The sequence below is a fragment of the Thalassophryne amazonica genome, chromosome 3 (genome assembly GCF_902500255.1).
Source record: "Thalassophryne amazonica chromosome 3, fThaAma1.1, whole genome shotgun sequence".
Lineage (NCBI taxonomy): Eukaryota > Metazoa > Chordata > Actinopteri > Batrachoidiformes > Batrachoididae > Thalassophryne > Thalassophryne amazonica.
Window position 1 is genome coordinate 104,969,589 of NC_047105.1, and position 21,909 is coordinate 104,991,497.

Here is a 21,909-nt window from a genome sequence, read left to right on the forward strand (position 1 = left end):
AGCTCCTCAGCTGATGGTAGGCGTGTGACTGCCTGATGGCTTTGGCATTTCGCCTGGAGTAGTCGGGTGAGAAAGAAAAGACCAACCTGGACATGAAACAGAAACTAAATTCTTTGTGAGAAAATGCTTTGAAGAAGAGTGGAATCTGATCACAGATCAGACAGGAGAAGTTTGTCTCGCTGCTTCTCAGCAGGATTTCTCACCGCCAAGTAAGATTAACTGGTTCATCTTGAATCACCCAGATGTTGCACAAAATGAACGCTTTGTACAGCTTTAAAGGGGTCATACTGTGCAAAGTAGTTCTTTTTTGAACTACCTTTGATGGTTCAATGGAACATCCATCCATTTTCTTTACCCACTTACTCCGATTAAGGGTCACAGGGGGACTGGAGCCTGTCCCAGCAGTCACCGAGCAAGAGGTGGGGTACACCCTGGACACAGATGGACAGTTTAAAGTTACGGATGGAACATGGAATTTACAGTGCATCCATAAAATATTCACAACGCTTCACTTTTCCCACATTTTGTTATGTTACAGCCTTATTCCAAAATGGAATAAATTCATTTTTCCCTCAAATTCGACTCACAACACCCTGTAATGACAACATGAAAAGTTTTTTTGTTTCATTTTTGAAATTTATTAAAAAACAACAACAACAACAATAATAATAATAATAATAATAAAACAACTAAGAAATCACAAGTTGTAACCTTTGCTCAGTATTTTGTTGGCGCATCTTTGGCAGCAATTACAGCCTCAAGTCCACTTGAATATGATACGACAAGCTTGGTGGACCTATCTTTGGGCAGTTTTGTCCATTCCTCATTGCAGCACCTCTTAAGCTCCGTTAGGTTGGATGGGAAGCATCAGTGCACAGCCATTTCCAGATCTCTCCAGAGATCTTCAATCAGATTCAGGTCTGGGCTCTGGCTGTAACACTCAAGGACATTCACAGAGTTGTCCTGAAGCCGCTCCTTTGATATCTTGGCTGTGTGCTTAGGATCATTGTCTTGCTGAAACATGAACCGTCACCCCAGTCTGAAGTCAAGAGCACTCTGGAGCAGGTTTTCCTCCAGGATGTCTCTGTACATTGCTGCATTCATCTTTCCCTCAATCCTGACTAGTCGCTCAGTTCCTGCCACTGAAAAACATCCCCACAGCATGATGCTGCCACCACCATGCTTCACTGTAGTGATGGTGTCTGGTTTCTTCCAAACATGACACCTGTCGTTCACGCCAAAGAGTTCAGTCTTTGTCTCATCAGACCAGAGAATTTAGTTTCTCATGGGCTGCCATGTGCCTTTTACTAAGGAGTGGCTTCCCTCTGGCCACTTACCACACAGGCCTGATTGGTGGATTGCTACAGAGATGGTTGTCCTTCTGGAAAGTTCTCCTCTTTCCACAGAGGAATGCTGGAGTTCTGACTTAGTGACCATCGGGTTCTTGGTCACCTCCCTGACTAATGCCCTTCTTCCCTGATCTGTTGTGTGGGCCGCTGAAGAGGAGGTACTGCTGGCCCACCACCACCAGAGGGCACCCTGCCTGGAGTGCGGGCTCCAGGCACCAGAGGGCGCTGCCACCTCACAGGAGCAGCCGGGGTGACAGCTGTCACCTACGACAGCTGTTACCAATCATCTGATCCGCAGCGGTATATCTGCAAGACGTCATCTCCACTTCTTTGCCGAGATATCGCTCTACCGAGGAGGTAACGTATCCAGCCAATCATATTGTCTTTTGACCATAAATACTTTTTTGCCTTCACGCAGAGAGTGAGTAGAACAGCAGGAGACTGTATTGGACCCCTTTTGGATAAGTACTCACATTCCTGCACTAACAGTGTTTTCTTGACGAGAGGTGGAGGTGGTTTTTCCACCATACGTGTTGCTGGGTGCAGGCGCACCCACATCTGACTGTTTCTGTTCCTCGCCAGCAGTACCAGATCCGACAAGCGGAGGCAGTGGCCACCTGGGAGTTCGGGACTTGGCGGCTCCAGTATTCCCGGGGTTCGGTGGCGTAGGAAATTGTGTGGTTCCGGTTCTGCTTGGGACAGACGAGACGTCTTCGAGCCTGCCCACATGACACCTTTGTGATTCGACTTTATTGTCTATTGTTGTAATCAGTTGTGTTTGTTGTGCTTATTTCACAACAGTAAAAGTGCTATTTGACTTCCTCCATTGTCCGTTCATTTGCGCCCCCTGTTGTGGGTCCGTGTACCTACACTTTCCCAACATGATTGCTCAGTTTAGGCGGGTGGCCAGCTCTAGGTAGAGTCCTGATGGATCTGCACTTCTTCCATTCACAGTTGATGGAGGCCACTGTGCTCATCAGACAGGTGTGTGTGTGCCTTTCAAAACCATGTCCAATCAACGGAATTTACCCCAGGTGGACTCCAATTAAGCTGTAGAAACATCTCAAGGATGATCAGTGTAAACAAGATGCACCTGAGCTGAATTTTGAGCTTTATGGCAAAGGCTGTGAATACTTACGTACATGTGATTTCTGTTTTGTTTTTTGTTTTCATCATTTTTCATAAATTTCCAAAAAAAGTTTTTTTTACATTGTCATTATGGGGTATTGTGTGTCGAATTTTGAGGGGGAAAAATGAAGTTCATCCATTTTGGAATAAGGCAATGACATAAAAAAATCGTGAAGTGCTGTGAATAATTTCTGTATATATATATATATATATATATATATATATACCACGGTCAGGGAGAATTCCATGTCTAACTGGCGTGCATTATTTTCGTAAATACGCACACGTAGTTCGGCGAGTTAAATCACTGTAATAATCACTCCGCTCTGGTCGTCACCATAGCAACGGACCAAACAGTTGGCGCAGATCAGCTGTGTTTTGACAAGTGAATGACAGAAACGCGATAAAAACATGGATTTCCAAGTGAATTTTAATATTGTTGGCCAAAATAAAACGTTTGAGGAATGGAAAGAGGAGAGCAAACGAGAAGAACAGCAAAAGCAACGGTGTAAAGATTTAACATCGGACGAACTTGACAAGATTGAAGACGGGAAAGAAGAAGAGGACGGTTCTATCCTTGCGGGCGGCCGAGCGCTCCGCATCAAAACAGCGAGCGTAGTTTCTGGACCTGTTTGACAGAGTTTGTCACAGCGCGACACAGCAGAGAGAGAAGAGGCGGAGCGGTGTGAGCGGCCCGCTGCGGCGCGAGCTCATAGGCTCGCGCGTCAGAGACAAAACATAAAATAGTCCCAAATACTCGCACATTTTTATCAAGTTCTGTCAACTTAAATAAATATTTGTGTGTTAGCTCACTGTGTGGGACCATGGTATAAGCAGATTAAACAACACGAAGCTGTGCATTACACGGTTTGAATGCACTTGGCGGAGTAACACCACTCCGCTTCGCGTTGTGGTGTTTCAGACTCCGCATTGTGCATTATATATATATATATATATATATATATATATATATATATATATATATATATATATATATATATATATATATGAGTAAGCCAATATAGAAAATTAATGGATGGACATCATATATCTGCTTTCTATTGAACAAACGACCTTTGCCCTTGAGTGGCCTTGAAAGGCCAAACTCAAAATTATAACTGTTTTAACTCAAAGAGTTTATAGCAAAGATGGATTAATTTTGGGCACAACTGCTCAAATGTCCTTGCTCCACAGAATCAAATATTATGGTATCACTAAATCACAGAGAAATAATTTGCAATAGATTGTGAAGTGGGGGTGTCACACCCTCTGGCTACCATTCTAGTATTTAGACTGCATCACTTTTCAGTCTGCCTGTGGTGTGTTCAGCTATAAACCTGAATAACTGCTCTTCAGACACTTGGTGGCAGTAACTTGTTGAAAAGGGGATATAATAAGACACCTTTACATATTCAAAGGTAAAATTTAAGTATTAAAACCAACTCATGGAAGCAATTGGAGTGTTTTAGTGGCTGCACAGACATCAGAAGTAGTGTCACCCTGCCTGAGTGCTTTCTGCCCCCCCAACATTCCACTGTTTGCTCAAACCTTTTATATCACTTCCATCTACAAGAAAAAAAGAGGACTCAGTTGTCGCTTGAAGGCTTTTTGTTGAGTGGCACAGCAGCCTGCGTCGTCTCTGCTCTTCATTTTGTTCATTTTGTGGGACCTCAGCAGGTGAACCCCCAGTGGTGGCACAGCCCACGCGTCATTTAGAATGAGGTACAGAGGACTTCACACTTTGAGTCATATTGTTTCATCTGCCCACTCTCTCTCACACACACAGACACACAAGAAAGTTCACCATTGCCTTGAAGCCTCTGCCACATCTAGCACATTTACACCACAACCACTGACATTTGCACAGTTTGTTTTTATTGATAGAAATTGCCCGTCCCTCCCACCACTTCCCAACTGCTGCATTTCACTTCAGCCCGTGTTTGCAGTTTCACTCTGTGGTTTTGCACAAATGGCAAGCGAGTGTTTTGGCAGCTGCCCCACATGTGCACATACATATTTAGACATTTGCTGGTCAAGCTGAAGCATCAAAACCGGTGTCCCAGTCAGCCGGTTGGCTTGGGGGGGGGCTCTTTTAAAATACAGTCGTGAACAAGTCTGTGCACTTTTGAGCTTTTACATGTTTTAATTTGTTATGACATCAAATTAAAGGCCTTGTAAATATTTAAATTTCTAAAATGACATCTTTAAACATACAATGAAAACTAATATCAACAATGTAATATAGTATATAAAACTGTTAAAGCCAAAACAAAGGTATGCATAATTAAGGACTCCCTGAAGTATAATACTAGTAAATAATCACTTTTACAGCCAGTTTTATCTAGACAAGTCAGGGGATGGATACATGAACATTTCCAAATCACTGAATATGTCTCGGATGTCATTTATCTAAATCCTTAATTAACACATGCAGTACAGTCGTGTATGGTAAATCTGTCTGGAGCTTGCAGTTCTCAAAAACTGCAAGGAGACTCACGACAGAAGCCACCAAGACATCCATGGGACCTCTGAAGATATAGGCTGTTGTGGGTGTGATTGAAAAAATTGTGCATCATGCAACTTTTGTCTTTTGCATCACCAGTGGCGGCTCCTGAGATTTTTTCTGCAGGTGCTATGGGGGAACTTGGCATTTTTATGAGTCTGCTATGGGCTCGTGTGTCACAGCGGCTCTCTGCTACACCTCTGCCACATTCATGGGCATGCGTACACATAGCCACATTCTGATCTGCGACAGTCACTAATGACATACAGAATGACCAAAATCACACACACAAACCTAGGTTACTGTTCAATACAAATATCCAGAGACATACACATGTAGTCTACAGCCTCAGGGAAAAAATGCCAACAGCAGGCAGAGGAAAAAAATCTTTCACCTACCATTGATGTCTTCATAACAGCACAATGCACCTGTTGTTGTGCTTAATAGCAAAAGCATCAATGATTTGGTTGCTGTCCAGAGGCCCGTGTTCTCTTAGGGTTAAATGCCAGGAGTGACGCCGGGTCACTGGTTTGTCTGTGCCTACTGCTGTTCCTCAGGTAGTTCTTTAGGCGACACAAACTTCACTTCTTTCCAATTCCACTCATGGATATTTGGGCAGTAAAAACTGAACCATTTCAGCAACTTGAAACTACACTCACTACAGTACGACATCATCATTGATGCTGAAAAATGCGTCCATGCCTTTGTCTCCTCTAGGCTTGACTACTGTAACTCCCTGCTCTTTGGGATCTCTGGAAAACAAACCTTCAAAGGCTCCAATACATTCAAAACAGTGCAGCTAGAATTCTGATGAGAGTACGTAAACATTACACCTATACTCCATAACCTTCACTGGCTCCCCATCAGCTACAGAATCCATTTTAAGATTGCTCTCATCACCCACCAATGCATCCATGGCAATGCCCCCACATACCTTAAAGACCTCTTCACTCCCCACAAATCCTCCTGTTCCTTCTGTTCATACAACACTAATCTTCTATGCCCCCCTCACAACAAACCTCACACCATGGGAGACAGGGCCTTCTGTTCAGCTCCCCCTCATATTTGGAACTCCCTCTCTGACCATTAGAGGGCTCCACAAACTGTGGAAGCTTTTTCAAAAAACGTCTCTAGACATACCTATTTAGACAGGCCTATCACAGGTCTCAATATTTTGAATCTGTTGCATCTTAGTCTTTTTATTTTATTATTTTATTTTATTTTGGTTTTATTTTAAGATTTTCTGTTTGTATTCTCTTATTTATCCTTAGTTTTATTTTTCCCCATGTAGCACTGAGATTTTTATTAATGAAATGTGCATTATAAATAAAACTTATTATAACTTATAAAGTTATTATATTTATCATGACATTGTTGAACGTGATGTCATTGAACATCATGTTACACTCATTTTGTGTAAAACAATCAGTTCTATTAATGAATGTTTATTTTCTTTTGAGTGAAATATTTAGAAATCTGAAAATGCCATGTGTCTTACTGTGGAAAACTGAAAGGATGATGTCATCGCCCTGCCTCTGTAACATGTTGAAAACAGTGTAATTTTACACTGTAATTTAGCATATTTTGTTTTTTTTTCTTCTTCTTCTTGGTGGTGGGACAAAGCACTGGCGTCCTCCAGCTCAATCTGAAAAACTCACCCAGAGCAGACAGACACTGAGGGATGTCTTTAAAAACTCCAAAAATAAAAACCCTTAAAAAAAAACCTTAACAAGTACGTAGTGTATATTTTGCCGGATACAGCAAACATGCACCTAATGATATTTGACCAGGTCTCCTCGCTGATTGGCTAGTTCAAATGACATCATCGTATAGGGTATCTCAACATGGCAGCGGCGTCCTCGGTATTGAGTGTTGGTGCCAATTTTTCATCCTTAAATGCCGTTTTGGGTGTTATGAAGTCGTTTGAATCGGAACAGAAAATCACCTACTGTGGAGAGATTCTCGGACGCTAAAAGCAGCTCAAAAATGTGGCATTGTTGTGCCCAAAATTATTTCCACCACCGCGCCCAAAATTATGTCCACTGGTGCTTTTCGCCACGCGGTGGAAATAATTTTGAGCACGGTGGAAATAATTTTTGCAGTCTTGGTAATTTTCTGTGTAGGCCGGGGATGAAAAACAAAACCTGCAAATTCAAGACAGAATAAAAATGAAAATACAGAAGTCCACATCTCTGTCAGTGTTATGTCTGCAAAACCTTCGATCAGTCCACCCGTGAAAATAGTGAAAGGTAAAATATGCCAATTTTCAATAATGAAAATCACCAATATCGAGCTACTATCATGAATGTGAAATAAGGAGATCTTAAACTCTGATCGCCTTTACGTTCCCACCCGACCACGGCCGTTCTGTTCCATCATGAATAAATTTAGACGGCCGGCAAAACAGTGCAACTCGCCATTTTGCCCGTGCCGTGTACAGCGAAATATCACCCAGTTCAACTTTGCCTAGGGTGCTGTCATGTTGAAATAAACTCTATGATGATGTCATTTGAACTAGCCAATCAGTGAGGAGATCCGGTCAAATATCGCTAGGTGCATGTTTGCCGTATCCGGCAAAATATAACCTGCCTAACAAGTAACTTCCATCATAACGAATTAATGCATTTTCAGACGTTATCTTCCAAAACAAGCGTATCGTGGAGAACAGTTTTCATTTGTGATGATGAATTCTGGTAACAGGTCAGATTAGAAGATTTACTGAATCTGTAAGCCAGCTTCTAAAGTTTTAGCTTTTGATGTTAGCTCCACGTCTTTTCTACATTTTTTTGTAGAAGCGTTACAGCGCTACACACAGGCCTGGCATCTGTACTACAGCATTTTCAAGCGGTTTCATTGGATTTATGAGAATGGAGATATTTTTTGAATGGAACACTTTTTGAAAATGACAAAGAAAAAGATTGTATAGTAGTAGTTCAGTTTCAGTGTAGACAAGGCCTTAAAAACATGGGATGAAAATAAATTAAAATAATAAATGAGGAATTATTTTCTTGGGGTTGCTATGGGGGTGGTATGACAAATCCAGGGGAGCTCTAGTGCCCCCTGGCGCCACCTATGTGCATCACCAGTCACAGCTTTATCGAGTAGTGGAACAGAGAAGGATTATCATTCATGAAAACAGATTCACTCTAGGCTTGAATCTCCCATGTGTCTTCTGGCAAACTGGCACTGTTATTTCACATCATCTTTTGAAGAAAGTCCTTCTCTGTTCCATTCCATGTATCCACCCCCTGATTTCTCTAAAGCAAACTGGCTGTAAAAATGATGATTTACGTGTGTTATACTTAAAGGTGTTCCTACTTATCCACACTGTTGTTTTATATGTTTTTATTAAATTTATGTGATATTGTAGAGATTTTAGCAATTTTAATATCAAGAAGTCAGTATTTTTGTTTATATTTTGATGTCCAAAAAAAAATTCAAATGTGTAAAAGCTCTATGGTACACAAACCTTTTCACATGACTATACCTCTGCTGTATTTCATAAAAAGACAATATTCTATGTGAAGCCTCTGCATTGTGTAATCAGCGAGTGCAAATGTGCTGAAGTGGAACTGACATCTGTTTTCCACTAGATGGAGGCAGCTTAACAGATTTTAGCATTTTGTAGTGTGACATGACAGTACATCTCTTTGAATCTCACCTCTTCCCATAACTTGAGAATTATGTGGTGCAGAAATCTGATTCCATTAAATTTAAGGTGTTCCTCAGGGCAGCAGAGTAGCATAGTAGTTAGCACAGTTGCCTCACAACAGGCAGGCCATGGGATCGTTTCCCATCTGTGGCCTTTCTGTGTGGCGTCTGCATATTCTCCCCATGTCTGCGTGGGTTCCGGCTTCCTCCCACATCCAAAGACATCCAGGTTAGGTGGATTGGAAACTTTAAATTGTGTGTGTGTGTGTGTGTGTGTGTGTGTGTGTGTGTGTGTGTGTGTGTGTGTGTGTGTGTGTGTGTGTGTGTGTGTGTGTGTGTGTGTGTGTGTGTGTGTGTGAGAGAATGTGTTTGTTTGTCTATATGTGTCCCTGCGAGAGACCGGTGTCCTTTCCAAGGTGTACCACACCTCATGCCCTATGACTGCTGGGATAGCAGTCATAGGGGCCCCCCCGTGACCCTTAATTGGAGTAAGTGGTTGAAGTTGTGTGTGTGTTCCTTGAGTGGTGTCTGGTTTATGAGAGTAGAAATCAATCGGCTTGACTGACACAGTACAATGGGGACGCCTGAGGAGCTCAGTGCAAATCTGAGAAAGAGGATTGTAGATCAAGAACACCAGTGTCACAGTGTCACTGTGCTGTGAACTTACCCACCTTAAAGCTGGATTAAAGTTTGCTAATGATGAGATAGACAAAGATAAATCCCATCTGGAGGGAAGTTTTGCTTTTAGTTGATACATGTTTTGGCCATGACGAGGTATGTATGAAGTGGTCATGGTGAGGCATTCAACCCCAAGAACATTGTACTAAGTGTTAACTGTGATGGTGGAATAATGAAAGAGAAGGACTACAGTTAAAAGATGAACATAGTTTGGTTTTCCAATGAGACAATGACACCAAATGCACATTAAAGCTGGTTGTGGAATGATTAAAGCAGGCCAACATTAAGCTTTTGGAAAGGCTTTCCAAAAGTCCTGACCTCAGCCCTGTCAAAAAATACCTGAACACTACTTCAAAGTCAAATCTGCAGCAAGTATCACACAATAAAACAGTAAGCACCAGAACCATACAGATGTGGACCTTTGTTCTACTACAAACACCTGTACAGCAACCTTGTGACTCCATAAGGTCTTCCTAGGTGTCGCTCAGCGTCACTTTTGAGATACGTGAATAGAATAGAATAGAATAATTCTTTATTGAACACCGAGGTGGAAAATTGTCTTTGGCTCACCAGCACAAAAAAGACAACACTAAAATACAAACATAGTCATACAATGTTCAACACTTTCACATACAGACACACGAAAGGTGTAATAAATGTTTTTTTTTTTGCGCGGAAGTGTAATTTAATAGCTCATTTTCTGAAAATTACTTGTAATACGATGAATACTGCAATTAGCTTGTTGCATTGCTCAAACCTTTGAGGATCAGGATGTGAGGTGGCACAGACATAACAATGTGTATAACGGTTACATAATGGTAAAAAAAAATATTTTTTTTGATTTTTGCAAATTTCTAAAAACAAAGCAAAAATGAAGAAATCATGTACATAAGTATTCACATACTTTGCAATGAAGCTCAAAATTGAACTTAGGTGCATCCTGTTTCCATTGATCATCCTTGAGATGTTTCTACCGCTTATTTGGAGTCTACCTGGAGTAAATTCTGTTGATTGGACATGATTTGGAAAGACACATACCTTCCAGAAGGACAACCATCTCTGCAGTAATCCACCAATCAGGCCTGTATGGTAGAGTGGCCAGACAGAAGCCACTCCTTAGTAAAAGGCACATGGCAGCTCACCTGGAGTTTGCCAAAAGGCACCTGAAGGACTCTCAGACCATGAGAAATAAAATTCTCTGGTCTGATGAGACAAAGATTGAACTCTTTGGAGTGAATGCCAGGAGTCATGCTTAGAGGAAACCAGGCACCATCGCTACAGTGAAGCATGGTGGTGGCAGCAACATGCTGTGGGGATGATTTTCAGCAGCAGGAACTGGGAGACTAGTCAGGATTGAGGGGATGACCCCACGCACACAGCCAAGATATCAAAGGAGTGGCTTCAGGACAACTCTGTGAATGTCCGTGAGTGGCCCAGCCAGAGCCCAGACCTGAATCTGACTGAGCATCTCTGGAGAGATCTGATAATGGCTGTGCACCAACACTCCCCATCCAACCTGATGGCGCTTGAGAGGTGCTGCAAAGAGGAATGGGTAAAACTGTCCAAAGATAGGTGCACCAAACTTGTGGCATCATATTCAAGAAGACTTGATGCTGTAATTGTTGCCAAAGGTGCATCAACAAAGTACTGAGCAAAGGGGGCAAATATTTATGTACATGTGAATTCTTAGTTTTTTATCTTGATAAATTTGCAAAAATAAAAACTTTTTTCTCATTGTCATTATGGGGTACTGTGTGTATAATTTCGAGGGAAAAATTAATTTAATCCATTTTTGAATAAGGCTGTAACATAAATGTGGACAAGTGAAGTGCTGTGAATACTTTCTGGATGCACCGTAATTATTACACCGCTACTGTTTGGATGTATTTGTGTCAAAAGTATTTTAGAATGCATTTAAAAAAAAAAAAACAGGTCTTCACAATGTGGACCTTCTGATTCCCTCATCCACTTTCTGGAGACAGGTTATCGGATCTTCATCAGAACCCAAAATCTCAGAGCTGATATGCAGTAGTAGTAGTAGTAGGCAGTAGTATTATCACTGCTATCATGTCACGAGGCATAATATTACAAACTTTGTGGTCATCCGATGACCCTGAAGGTGAAACACAGGTGTGACGCTGTATATGCAAAGAAATAAAGGATTAAGTGCAGTACAAAGAAAAAAGAGGTGTAAGGAAAACTCAAATAACAGCAGCATGAGTCTGTCTTTCAGTGGTATTTCCACTGAATAAAATCCCTCCTGTCCTTTTCTCAGCTTCCTCTCTCACACTCGACTCCTCCCCCTCCTTGCTGCTATTGGCCAGTTGTGTTGCTACACAAAGCCACAACTGGAGACTCTTTCTCATCCAAGAGGCTCAGTACCCAGAGTCCGCTGAGGGAAGGAGGCTTGGAGGGAAGCAGTGTGACGGCCGGCCTCAGTTAGTCTGGAGCAGAGAGACAAAGCAGAGCAGGTGTGAGATGATTACTGTCCTCTGCACTGAACTGTGACAGATCTGATCGTCTGTGCAGGTGAAGATCCTCTACAACATGAACTCCTCATCTGCCAACCTCCATGGCACACGCCTACCCTGTGAGTACTTCAGAAAGCAAAAGTTGACAAGTGGTGATCTTTGCATCTGGATCTGAAGAGATGCAACCATGAAAGCGTAGTAGTCTGCTGCTTTTATTTGCAGCTGCAGGTCAGGAGCATAGTGTGCAGAACATGTTTGCATGCGTGCGGTCATTTGTGTCTCGTGTCATGTTGTCTTTCTCAGCTTGTGTCTGCAGCACAGCCTTCATCAGCCTGTAGGAACCTAAATGAATCATTTAGAGGCACAGCAGGTCACAATACCGTGTGACAGGTCACGATGTGGAACGCAACAGTTCAGGCAGCGTGTTAAATAGCTGCTGTTGTAGTTGCTGCCTCAAGGGGCCGGTCCAAGTGCTCTGCCAGCCAAACTCAGACAGGAAAGCTGAATCATCTCCGTGAGTAATGTTCACTAATACCGAGTGAGTATTGGTCACGCTCTCCGTGCACATTCCCACACGGACTCACACATACGCTGAGGCAGGCCGTGGAGCTTCAGACAAAGAGCTCTTATGTCCTATGAGATATGGCATCAGACTGACAGGGGGGTCTGCAGTCTGTCCCTGAGACGTCCCAACCCAGACAGGACACGCAGACTCCAAAGAGAATTATCGCCTGTGGGATCAGATCAAATAAGCTGCAGAAAATGAACAAATGAATGAGTTCAGAGTGTGATTTCATGAGGCTGAACAGGATCAAGCTGTGACTTTGGAGAACTCCCCATCTGTTGCTGTGTCCTGTCATATTACAGTTTTGTGGGAATGTGCCAGAGAGGAGGATCACGGTGTGCTGTGGAGAAAAAGAGCAACCAGCTGTTGAACGCAGCTTTGGTGTTGAAGAACTTATTTCTGGTCTCCGTGTATATTTAGTTCAGTCCCTTTGGGTGTGACCCAGATAGAGGCACTGGAGACGTAAATTAAAGGCCAACAACAACAACAAAAAAGCAGACGATTGAGTCTTGTGGAACTGATCACATTATATGTGCATTTCTAGTCTGCTGCTCCAGAGTTTATCTTACTGTATATTCCAAAACGGAAGCAACACAAATGGGACCAATTTCGGCAACTGAGAAACAAGTGGGCTTTAATTATTACGTCCGCCAAGGATGTAATAATTTTATTTATTTGTCTGTCTGTCTGTCTGTCTGTTAGCAGGATTACGTCAAAACTACTGCACAGATTTTGAAAACATTTGCACGGCAGATACATATTAGGCCGTGGAAGATTCTGTTAAATTTTGGAGGTGATCTGGATCTGGATTCTGATCAAGATTTCACTTTATATAGGCTTTGAAGGATTACGTAAAAACAAACAAAACAAAACACTTCACAGATTCTCACCAAATGTTTACCACAAATACATATTAGGCCATAGAAGTCTCCATTAAACTGAAGTGATCTGGATCCGGTCTCTGGATCAAGATTTCACTTCATATAGGCTTTTAAAGATTACATCAAAGCTACTTCACAGATTCTCACCAAATGTTCACCACACATTGGCCTTAGGCCTTGAAAGACTCCATTACATTTTGGAGGTGATCTGGATCCGGATTGTGGTTCAGGATTTCATTTTGTAGACTTTTAAGGATTATGTCAAAACTACTTCACGGGTATGACATCATGATGTAAAGCCAGGATCAGGAAGACACTATTTTGTTTCAGCTTGTGAATTAAATATCAGATTGCAACATCTCGATCAGTTGGACCATTTTGGATCAGTGTGCAATTATTGCATTGTGTTGTGGAATCCAGATCCAGGTCAAGTCTGGGTCATGATGTGAATCACATATCTTTTATTTTGAATCCTCGTCAAATTTCTGATTGCTGTTATTGTAGCTATTTTTACTACCAAGCAAAATTCTGCATGTTAAATTATCACTAGAAAGTGTCTATATATGTGTACACATTTCATTGTTAAACAAACACTTTTTTAGTGTTATCTTAATCACTGTCAGTGTTAAATCAACACTGACAACATTAATTTCACACTGTCAGTGTGAAATTCCAAAACGTTAAGAGAGTAGACGTGCTATAGTGTTAATTTAACAACGGTAATTTTGCTCCGTAAAGACAGTTATATGCATTTGTGCACTTCTTATTTATCAGCAGTTTCTTTTTCTACACTGTTAGAAAACGTTGAGAGGCCATCAAAAATTTAAAAGCAATCAAAATATTTTAATCAGTGCAGTATTTCATTTGGAATGATAACACAGATTTCTGTTTCACTCCAAATTGTGCAAATTTATTTAGCAAACTGAAAATAGACGTAATGTTACGTGTCTTTTAAAAAGAAAACCCTCCCAAATAATTCACAAAAACAAAACATGCTTTTACGATACCATGAGGTGTTTTTTCAGGCGAGTACAAAAAGACTTACTTCTGAACAGTTGCAATAGAATATTTTTTTTTGCTATTAAAGGTCGCATGATGTACAAAAAAAGTCACATAACATTCTAAAACACATGGTGCTGTATGTGTGGGAGGAGGAAGAGACAGAGAGCTTGTTAAACCTTGTAAGAGATGATGTTACAGCAATATTGGATAAAAAAAAATAAATGGAAATATTTAGCTATACTTACCCTTCCATTGCTGTGAGTATTGTACAGTAATTACAGTTTTTGTGACAGCCTCAGTAGAATAACAATTATTGCAAGAGCCAGTAGTCACATTCCATCACTCATTGGAAACTATCATTTTGATATTGCGTTTTTCTCAATATTCTAAACTAATTTTCGTGCAAATCTAAACGTCAGCTACTGTCACATGCTTTACAGCAGGCTGGGTAAGGTCGGGTTCAGGAACATGCACCACTGTCATCCATCACCTCATCCACCACGCCACCAAAGTGCCCGGGGTCCTGAATGGCAAACATTCAAGCAGACATCCGGTCCACGTAACCTCAGAGGATTATTCCAGCCCTGTCTCATGTTTTTTTTTCCGTGCCCCCATCACAAAAAGCACCCAATTTTCGTGAGACGGTTTTTATTTTGCTATAATTTAAATAAATTATAGCAAAATTAATAAATATAATTTTCCCCTTCTCCTAACTCTAACCATAACTGTAACATAAGTGTCTACCCTACCCTAACCATAACTCCCATACCCCATCACCCTTCATTTCGTGCCCCCATCATGAAATGAATTTGTGTCCCCGTTACAAAAAAGCGTCCCATTTTTGTGGCCTCACCACAAACCCATAGATTAATGTATTTTTTGTAATGCTGCCACGATCTGCTGTGAGACTGGGTTAAACATTCCCAGAGAAACATGCCACATGTCCAAAATGTTATAAAAAATTACATAATTTAATACTTGTAAGGGACACACTCAAAAACACTCAGCAAACCACTTCTTGTAATCACTGAATATACAGTAGATGAAATTGTCATTCAAAGTGTCTGGTAGCAGAGAAAGGATTGCTAAAGAAGATAAACATGCACCTGTTTACCTCACGAGTTAGCTGCTTACCTTAGCCTCTGTGTCATGATCAGAGCAGTATTCCAGCAAACACGATTAAGCCAATTCCCCGCTTATTGTGACAAGTCGCAAACTTTCTAAGCGAGGGTTCCATTCCAGCAATCTCACTAACGTCAAGTCTCGCTGAGTTACTGTAGTAACTTATACTTCTAAGTTAGTCTGGTCGCTACCAGGCTAATTGTCAGGCTTAGCCTGAGTTGCCGCTTAACCATACCTGTCAACTCTGGGAAATATCAGAGAGGGAGATATTTTTTGCCATAAACGTACCATGAATGTGCAACCCACCCTTGAGCCCTGTAGAGTGCTGTGCTGCATTTTTTTTCTTAGTTACTTTCTTATTAGTTAATTAATCCTAATTAATTAATTAATTTATTGCACAGTATGTAAAATAGCACAAAAAAAAGCCCAGTAGAGCTACGTGCCACTCTTTACAGGTTTGAGTTCATCTTTTGTAGGTTTGAAGTCACTGGCCTTCAATCTGAGTTGAGTTTGAATCAAAATCAAAGTCAAATTTATTGCCAAGTAAGTTTGCACATACAAGGAATTTGATCTTATTGGAGCAAAAGAAAAAAGAAAAGAAAAAGCAATTCTATAAGTTAAAGAGCCAAATAGACAAACCCATATTCACTGTTAAATAAATAAAATGGAATGGAATACCAAGGCACACGCCGAAACGTGAACAAGTACTGGCCACCACTTCAAGTTGGGCCAATGCAATGCATTCTGGGTAAAATGTCCTGATAAATTAATGTGTCCTTATTCTGAAGATTGCAGTGCTTCATGCTACTACTGTGGTGAACATATTGACGTTTCTTAGAGGTTGTTAAAATTATGTCCGTAGATATGTTTGATGTCTAAATTAGCATGACACCATAAGTGAATGGTTGGGTTGTATTATGGGCTTCAAAATGATGAAGTTTGTGCTGTTGGAGTATAGTCATGTTGGAAAAATTCCTGAAATTTCTCCTGCTTGTTCACAAAAAGCAACCAACTTAATAATTGAAATTTTTTTCTGGAGTCTGACGTATCACTCCATAAAATTTTTTATGGAGTGATACATAGCTTAAAGTTGTTTAAATTAATATATCACTCCATATTTTTTAAATTTATTTTATGGAGTGATACATAGTGTAAAGTTATTTAAATTAACGTATAACTGCCTAAAATTTTTAAAATTTGTTTTATGGAGTGATACCTTAGTTTAAATAACTTTAAACTAAGGTATCACTCCATAAAAAAACACTCTGAAAACACTAAGTCATTTAAAGTAATGTATCGCTGAATAAAAAAAAAGAGTTTAGCATTTTTTATGGAGTGATATGTTAGTTTGAAGGATGAAACACACAAGTCAGAAAAAAAAAATTAATTATGACATTATCTGCTTTTTGTAAACATGCAGGAGAAATTTCTGGGATCACTCCAATAGGACGAAGCATGGCATTTTGAAGTTCATGATCCAATCCAGCCATTTACTTATGGTGTCAAGTTGTTTCATGATTTAGACATCAAAAACACCTTCAGACATAATTTTAACAAGATCTAAGAAACTTCAACATGTTCACCACAGCAGTAGCATAAGGCATTGCAATCTGCAGAAAAAGGACACATTTATTTATCAGTACATTTTACCCAGATTGCATTACATTGGTATGATAATTGTACACATTTAGTCAATCAGCAGTTTCCTGCCAGCCTTTCTCTCTGAGATTGTTTATTGCTGCCATGTTACCTCTTTTCCTTATTAGATGTTCAAATTCCTCATAGGTCTCCATTATAAGTGCCTGCTCTGAGTCAGTGAACATTGCTGCTCGCTCTTTACATTTTGGCATTTGGAATCCAGCTGATCTGTGTTCGACCTCAAGGCCTGCCTATGAATGGTGTGCACACGCAATTAGTCGACTGCCTGAACCTGTCTTGACTTAGTTTGATTGCATGAACGTGGCTCGGCCTTTATGGAACTGCTTTTGCGCCACCTCATTTGTTAGGCTTATTCAAGTCAGGTGTTTCAAATTAAGCACCACTTTTCTGAGCTTGCTCCATGGAATGGGCCCCTGGACCTTTTGTATCATGTTTTGTTCTGTTTAGTTCTGTTTAGTTTAGTTTTGCTTGTTTTTTCTGTGGGTGATTTCTCTTGCTGGGTTTTCCAGCTTGGGCTTTGTCTGTCCCTATCTCTCTTGTCCGTCTCTCTTGGTGCTTGGTTGTGGGTGCTACACTCTGTCTGGGCCACACCCTGTTCTGGAACTTTCCACACACCTGTTTCTAATCTGTAGCTCATCACCTGGCTGTATTTAAGCTCCACTGGTTGCACTAGTTCCCCGTCAGATTGTTGTGCCTTCGTTTCCAGCTCTGTTTTCTAGTCCTCCTTCCACATTGTGTTTTGACCACCTGCCTGTTTATTCCATCCATGCCTTACGCCTGATGTTTTGGATTTGTTTGCTGATTTTGGACTGCCTTGCTGTGTACCAGACCTCACTGAATCTCTCAGTAAATGATTTTAAAAACCAGAGCTGTGTTGTCAAGTCCAGCATTTGTGTCCAGACGTCTCTGTCCACTAAATCTGATACTCTGGGCCACTTGGTGGTGGTGCTAGGTACTACGTCATTACAAAATAGGCTTATTCAAAGAGAAGGAAAAAAAAAGGACTGGAGTGGACATCATCACTGACTGAACTAGACATTAAGAAATATCTGGAGCCACCAACTTGTTTATGAAATGAATGAAATGACAGAATGTAAATAAAGCAAACTGCTTATTGCTTAACCACAAAAAATTGGGGAGTTGGACAGCAGGGTTTATCCAGTCTACTAACTGGAAAAAAAAAAGCTTCAGATTCACAGTTGCAATACCACAGCCATTACCTGGGTGATAACAGAGGCAACTGAAAGCCTGGAGCAATCATAGTCATAATCATTTTCAGTGCCAAGGAACAAAGCTGGTGAAATTGCTTACTTAGTACAAATGTATTTAAGAGAAGCCAAATGGATTCTATTCACAATAATTAATTTTCCCTCCAAAAACCAAATGCAAACACCCTGTAAATTGTGGCAATCCCCCAGAATATTGTGGAAACGACGTCAGTGTCCACTCCAGTCTTTTTTGATCTAGATGGCCTGTTGTATGCAGAAATTCAAGCCCCTCCTTGATATATATTTTTTTATTTACTCAACTTAAAAGCATTAGTTATATGTTATATTTCAAGTCTTATTAAATTCACAAACATCTGTGCAGCTGGTTGCCATAAGTTTTGATGTTTTCTCATTTTTTAAAAAACATGTATTGCTTTTGAATCGACTTTCCTTTTGTTATTGTTCTGTTGTGGGTATAAATTCATTTTGTGTCAAGATAAACCAGGCAGGATTTCGTTCTCCATTACTCGAGTTTGAAACAATTTACGTTGACAGATAGTAGTACTGATAAATAGTGAAATAGCCCAGTGAAGGTTTTGATTTGATTTGTTGGTGTCAGGCATGGTGGCGGCGTGGCTCATAACAGGTGGACACAAATGCAAGTTCTCACCAGGGATGGAGAAAGTACAAGGTTTAATCGTCAAAGCAAGCAGGGAGTCAGTACACAGGTGATCCAGCAGTGAGGCAACGATAACAGACAGGCAAAAGGCTGAGGCATGGTTCAACAGACAGGCACAGGTCAAAATACACAGCGTGGAAGCAATCAGAGACAAAGGCAAACTCAAGGTCGAAGGCAAACTCAAGGTCGAGGACAAAGCAAGGTCAAAAATCCGACAGGTAAAAAACAAGGCAAAGGAGTACTTGAAACTATGGCTGGAGAGTGACATGAAATCAACAATCTGGCAGTGAGTAGTGAGACTGTGAGGGCTTAAATAACTGGTGGTGTAATTAGAGGAGAAATGAGAAGCAGGTGTGCAGAAGGTGCTGGAAGGGGGCGTGACCAGGGAAGACAGGTAAGTGCAAAAGAGAGCTGTGAGGCAAAAGCAAAGTGAACTGGGGCAAGATAACTAAGTGACTGAAAAACCAACGGTGCAAAGCAAGTAAAGTATGGCATAAAACTAACAGTGTATAGTGTGACATGTTCCAGACAAGCAATAATGCGTGAGCAAAACAAAAGGGGAAACCAAACTAGGAAATAACGTGACTAATCCAAATAGCGGGAAACATGAAGATCTATGATTATAATAGAAACTAGAACAGGGACTGATACAGATTACAAACTGAGCAGAAAATAACTAACATGAAACAAAACCAGTAACCACAAAATAGATGATAAACAGAATAAACAAACGCAGTGACTACAGAATAATGTAATAAATAAAAGATAACTGATAAACAGAAAATAGAATAAATAACAAATGGAACATGATATGTATGACAAGAAACACTGAAGGTGAAAAATAACCAAAACCTGTGACTAAAGCATAATACAAGAAATGTGATAACTAGAACTAGACTTATAGGACCAGGAGTGAACAACCAATAACTGTTGGGAAAGTGTAGGAACACGGACCCACAACAGGGGGCGCAAATGAACGGACAATGGAGTAAGTCAAATAACAACGCTTTACTGTTGTGAATGTGCACAACGAATACAACCAATCACAGAAATGGACAACAGTCAATTTACAAAAGTGTCGTGTGGGCAGGCTCGAAGATAGGAGACGCCTCTCCAAGGTAAGACCGGTACCACACGGCTTCCTCCGCCACAGGACCCCGGGTATACTGGAGCCGGCAAGTCCCGAACTCCCAGGTGGCCACTGCCTCCGCGTGTCGGACCTGGTACTGCTGGCGAGGAACAAAAACACAATTAAAGGTGGGCGCGTTTGCACCCAGTAATCCACACGGCAGGAAAGCTACCTCCACCTCTCGTTGGGAAAAAAAAGGTCTGTTATCACTCACAAAGTCACAAAAGGTTACTGTCAAGCAGTCAGCTGAGAATATTACCTTCCAGGTAGAACGATATCTCGGCAAATGAGGTGGAGATGCCGTCCTGCTGATATACCCCACTGATGATTGCCGTCAGCTGTCTCAGGTGATGGGTGACAGCTGTCACCGAGGCTGCTCCCGTGAGGCTGGCGGCGCCCTCTGTGTGCCTGGGAGCCCGCACTCCAGGCAGGGCACCCTCTGGTGGTGGTGGGCCAGCAGTACCTCCTCTTCAGCGGCCCACACAACAATAACCAACTATAGAATAAAAGAAAACCAAAGAAAGAATCCGTGACAAAAGTGTAACATAAAGAAAAGCAATGAATAACTGAATGACTGCAAACTGAATAAGGTAACGAATAGTAAATAGTAAACAAAGCAATAAACAGAATCACACAGACTAACATGGTAAAGTATAAACTAATGAAAGGTAAAACCAGAGACTCAAAGAGGAAATAAGGCAATGAACGAAAATCTAGCCCCTGAGCCGGGGCTGGGAATGACAGTTGGCACAATTCAATAATATTAATAAAACACAAGACTCTTGATTAAAAAGGTATAAGTGGAGGGAAAACAACCCCAGAGGGTTTATAGAATGCCCTTGACCAGCAAATACAACAATAACAATGCAATTCATTAACAACTAAATGCACACAAGGTGACTCATTATACATAGAAGAAACTTCTATTTTGTAATTGCACATAAGCTAAAATAATAATAATAATAATTTTATATATATATATATATATATATATATATATATATATATATATATATATATATATATATATAATAGTTGTAATCTTAGTGGTTTATTGTGTTTATGAACATTTAAAAATTACTTCACACATTATATAATTTAGGATACACAATGTTGCTTGAAAGTTTGTGAACGCCTTGAGCTTTTTACGTTTGACTTTTTTAGAACATAAAAAACTACAACAAAAATGCTTTTGATATTAAAATTTAAAAAATTATGCCCTTTAAACTAAATGAAGGTTTTTTTTTTTTGGGGGGGGGGGGGGGGGGGGGGGGGGGGGGGGGCTTAGTGAAATACACAAATAAATGGATGTTCTTATTCTCTGCAAAACTGCAAAAACTGGTCATGAGCAGATTTCAAAGCAGAGACCAGATGAAATGTACAATGCTAATATTGTGTTCTGTGCTTCTTGAAGCAGCAGGAATACCAACATGGACACAGATTATTCTGTTACAAACAATGCCACCTGACGACTCAGTACTTTAATTGTGTTAGCATGATTAGACTATTACCCACCACAAATGGCTTCCTTACTAACATTATAACTATGTCAGTTCTGTAGTCCAAGCTGTCCAGCCTGAGGGACACGAGTTTCTCTCATTATTTCTCTAACAAGTCCACATACCCGCTGTTAAACACAGTCCTCCAAGTATCGACTGAGGTACGCCTCCAGGCATACACCGAGTTTTCACCACCGAGAAAGCCAGCTCGAATTTATCATGTGTGCATTCTTCCCCAAAGGTATAAATCAAAAAGGCACAAATCTTTATCCCACTTGCTCATGTTCTTAGCAATTAGAAATACCTGGGGAATTAACTGATTTTGTATGATTCAATTAAAAACTTCATTTTCACTATGCATTCACAAAACATAGACTCCAGCATG

General features: G+C 40.7%; 1 protein-coding gene across 1 annotated transcript in view; it reads left to right on the top strand.

Moving 5' to 3' along the window:
* The first annotated feature begins 11,682 nt into the window (after nt 1–11,682).
* The window catches only part of LOC117507378 (dysbindin-like), a 52,409-nt gene continuing 42,182 nt past the window's right edge, over nt 11,683–21,909 (top strand). The window contains exon 1 of the mRNA XM_034167228.1: nt 11,683–11,899. Coding sequence (XP_034023119.1) covers nt 11,857–11,899 — 43 coding nt within the window. The 5' untranslated portion in view covers nt 11,683–11,856. The remainder of the gene's footprint in view (nt 11,900–21,909) is intronic.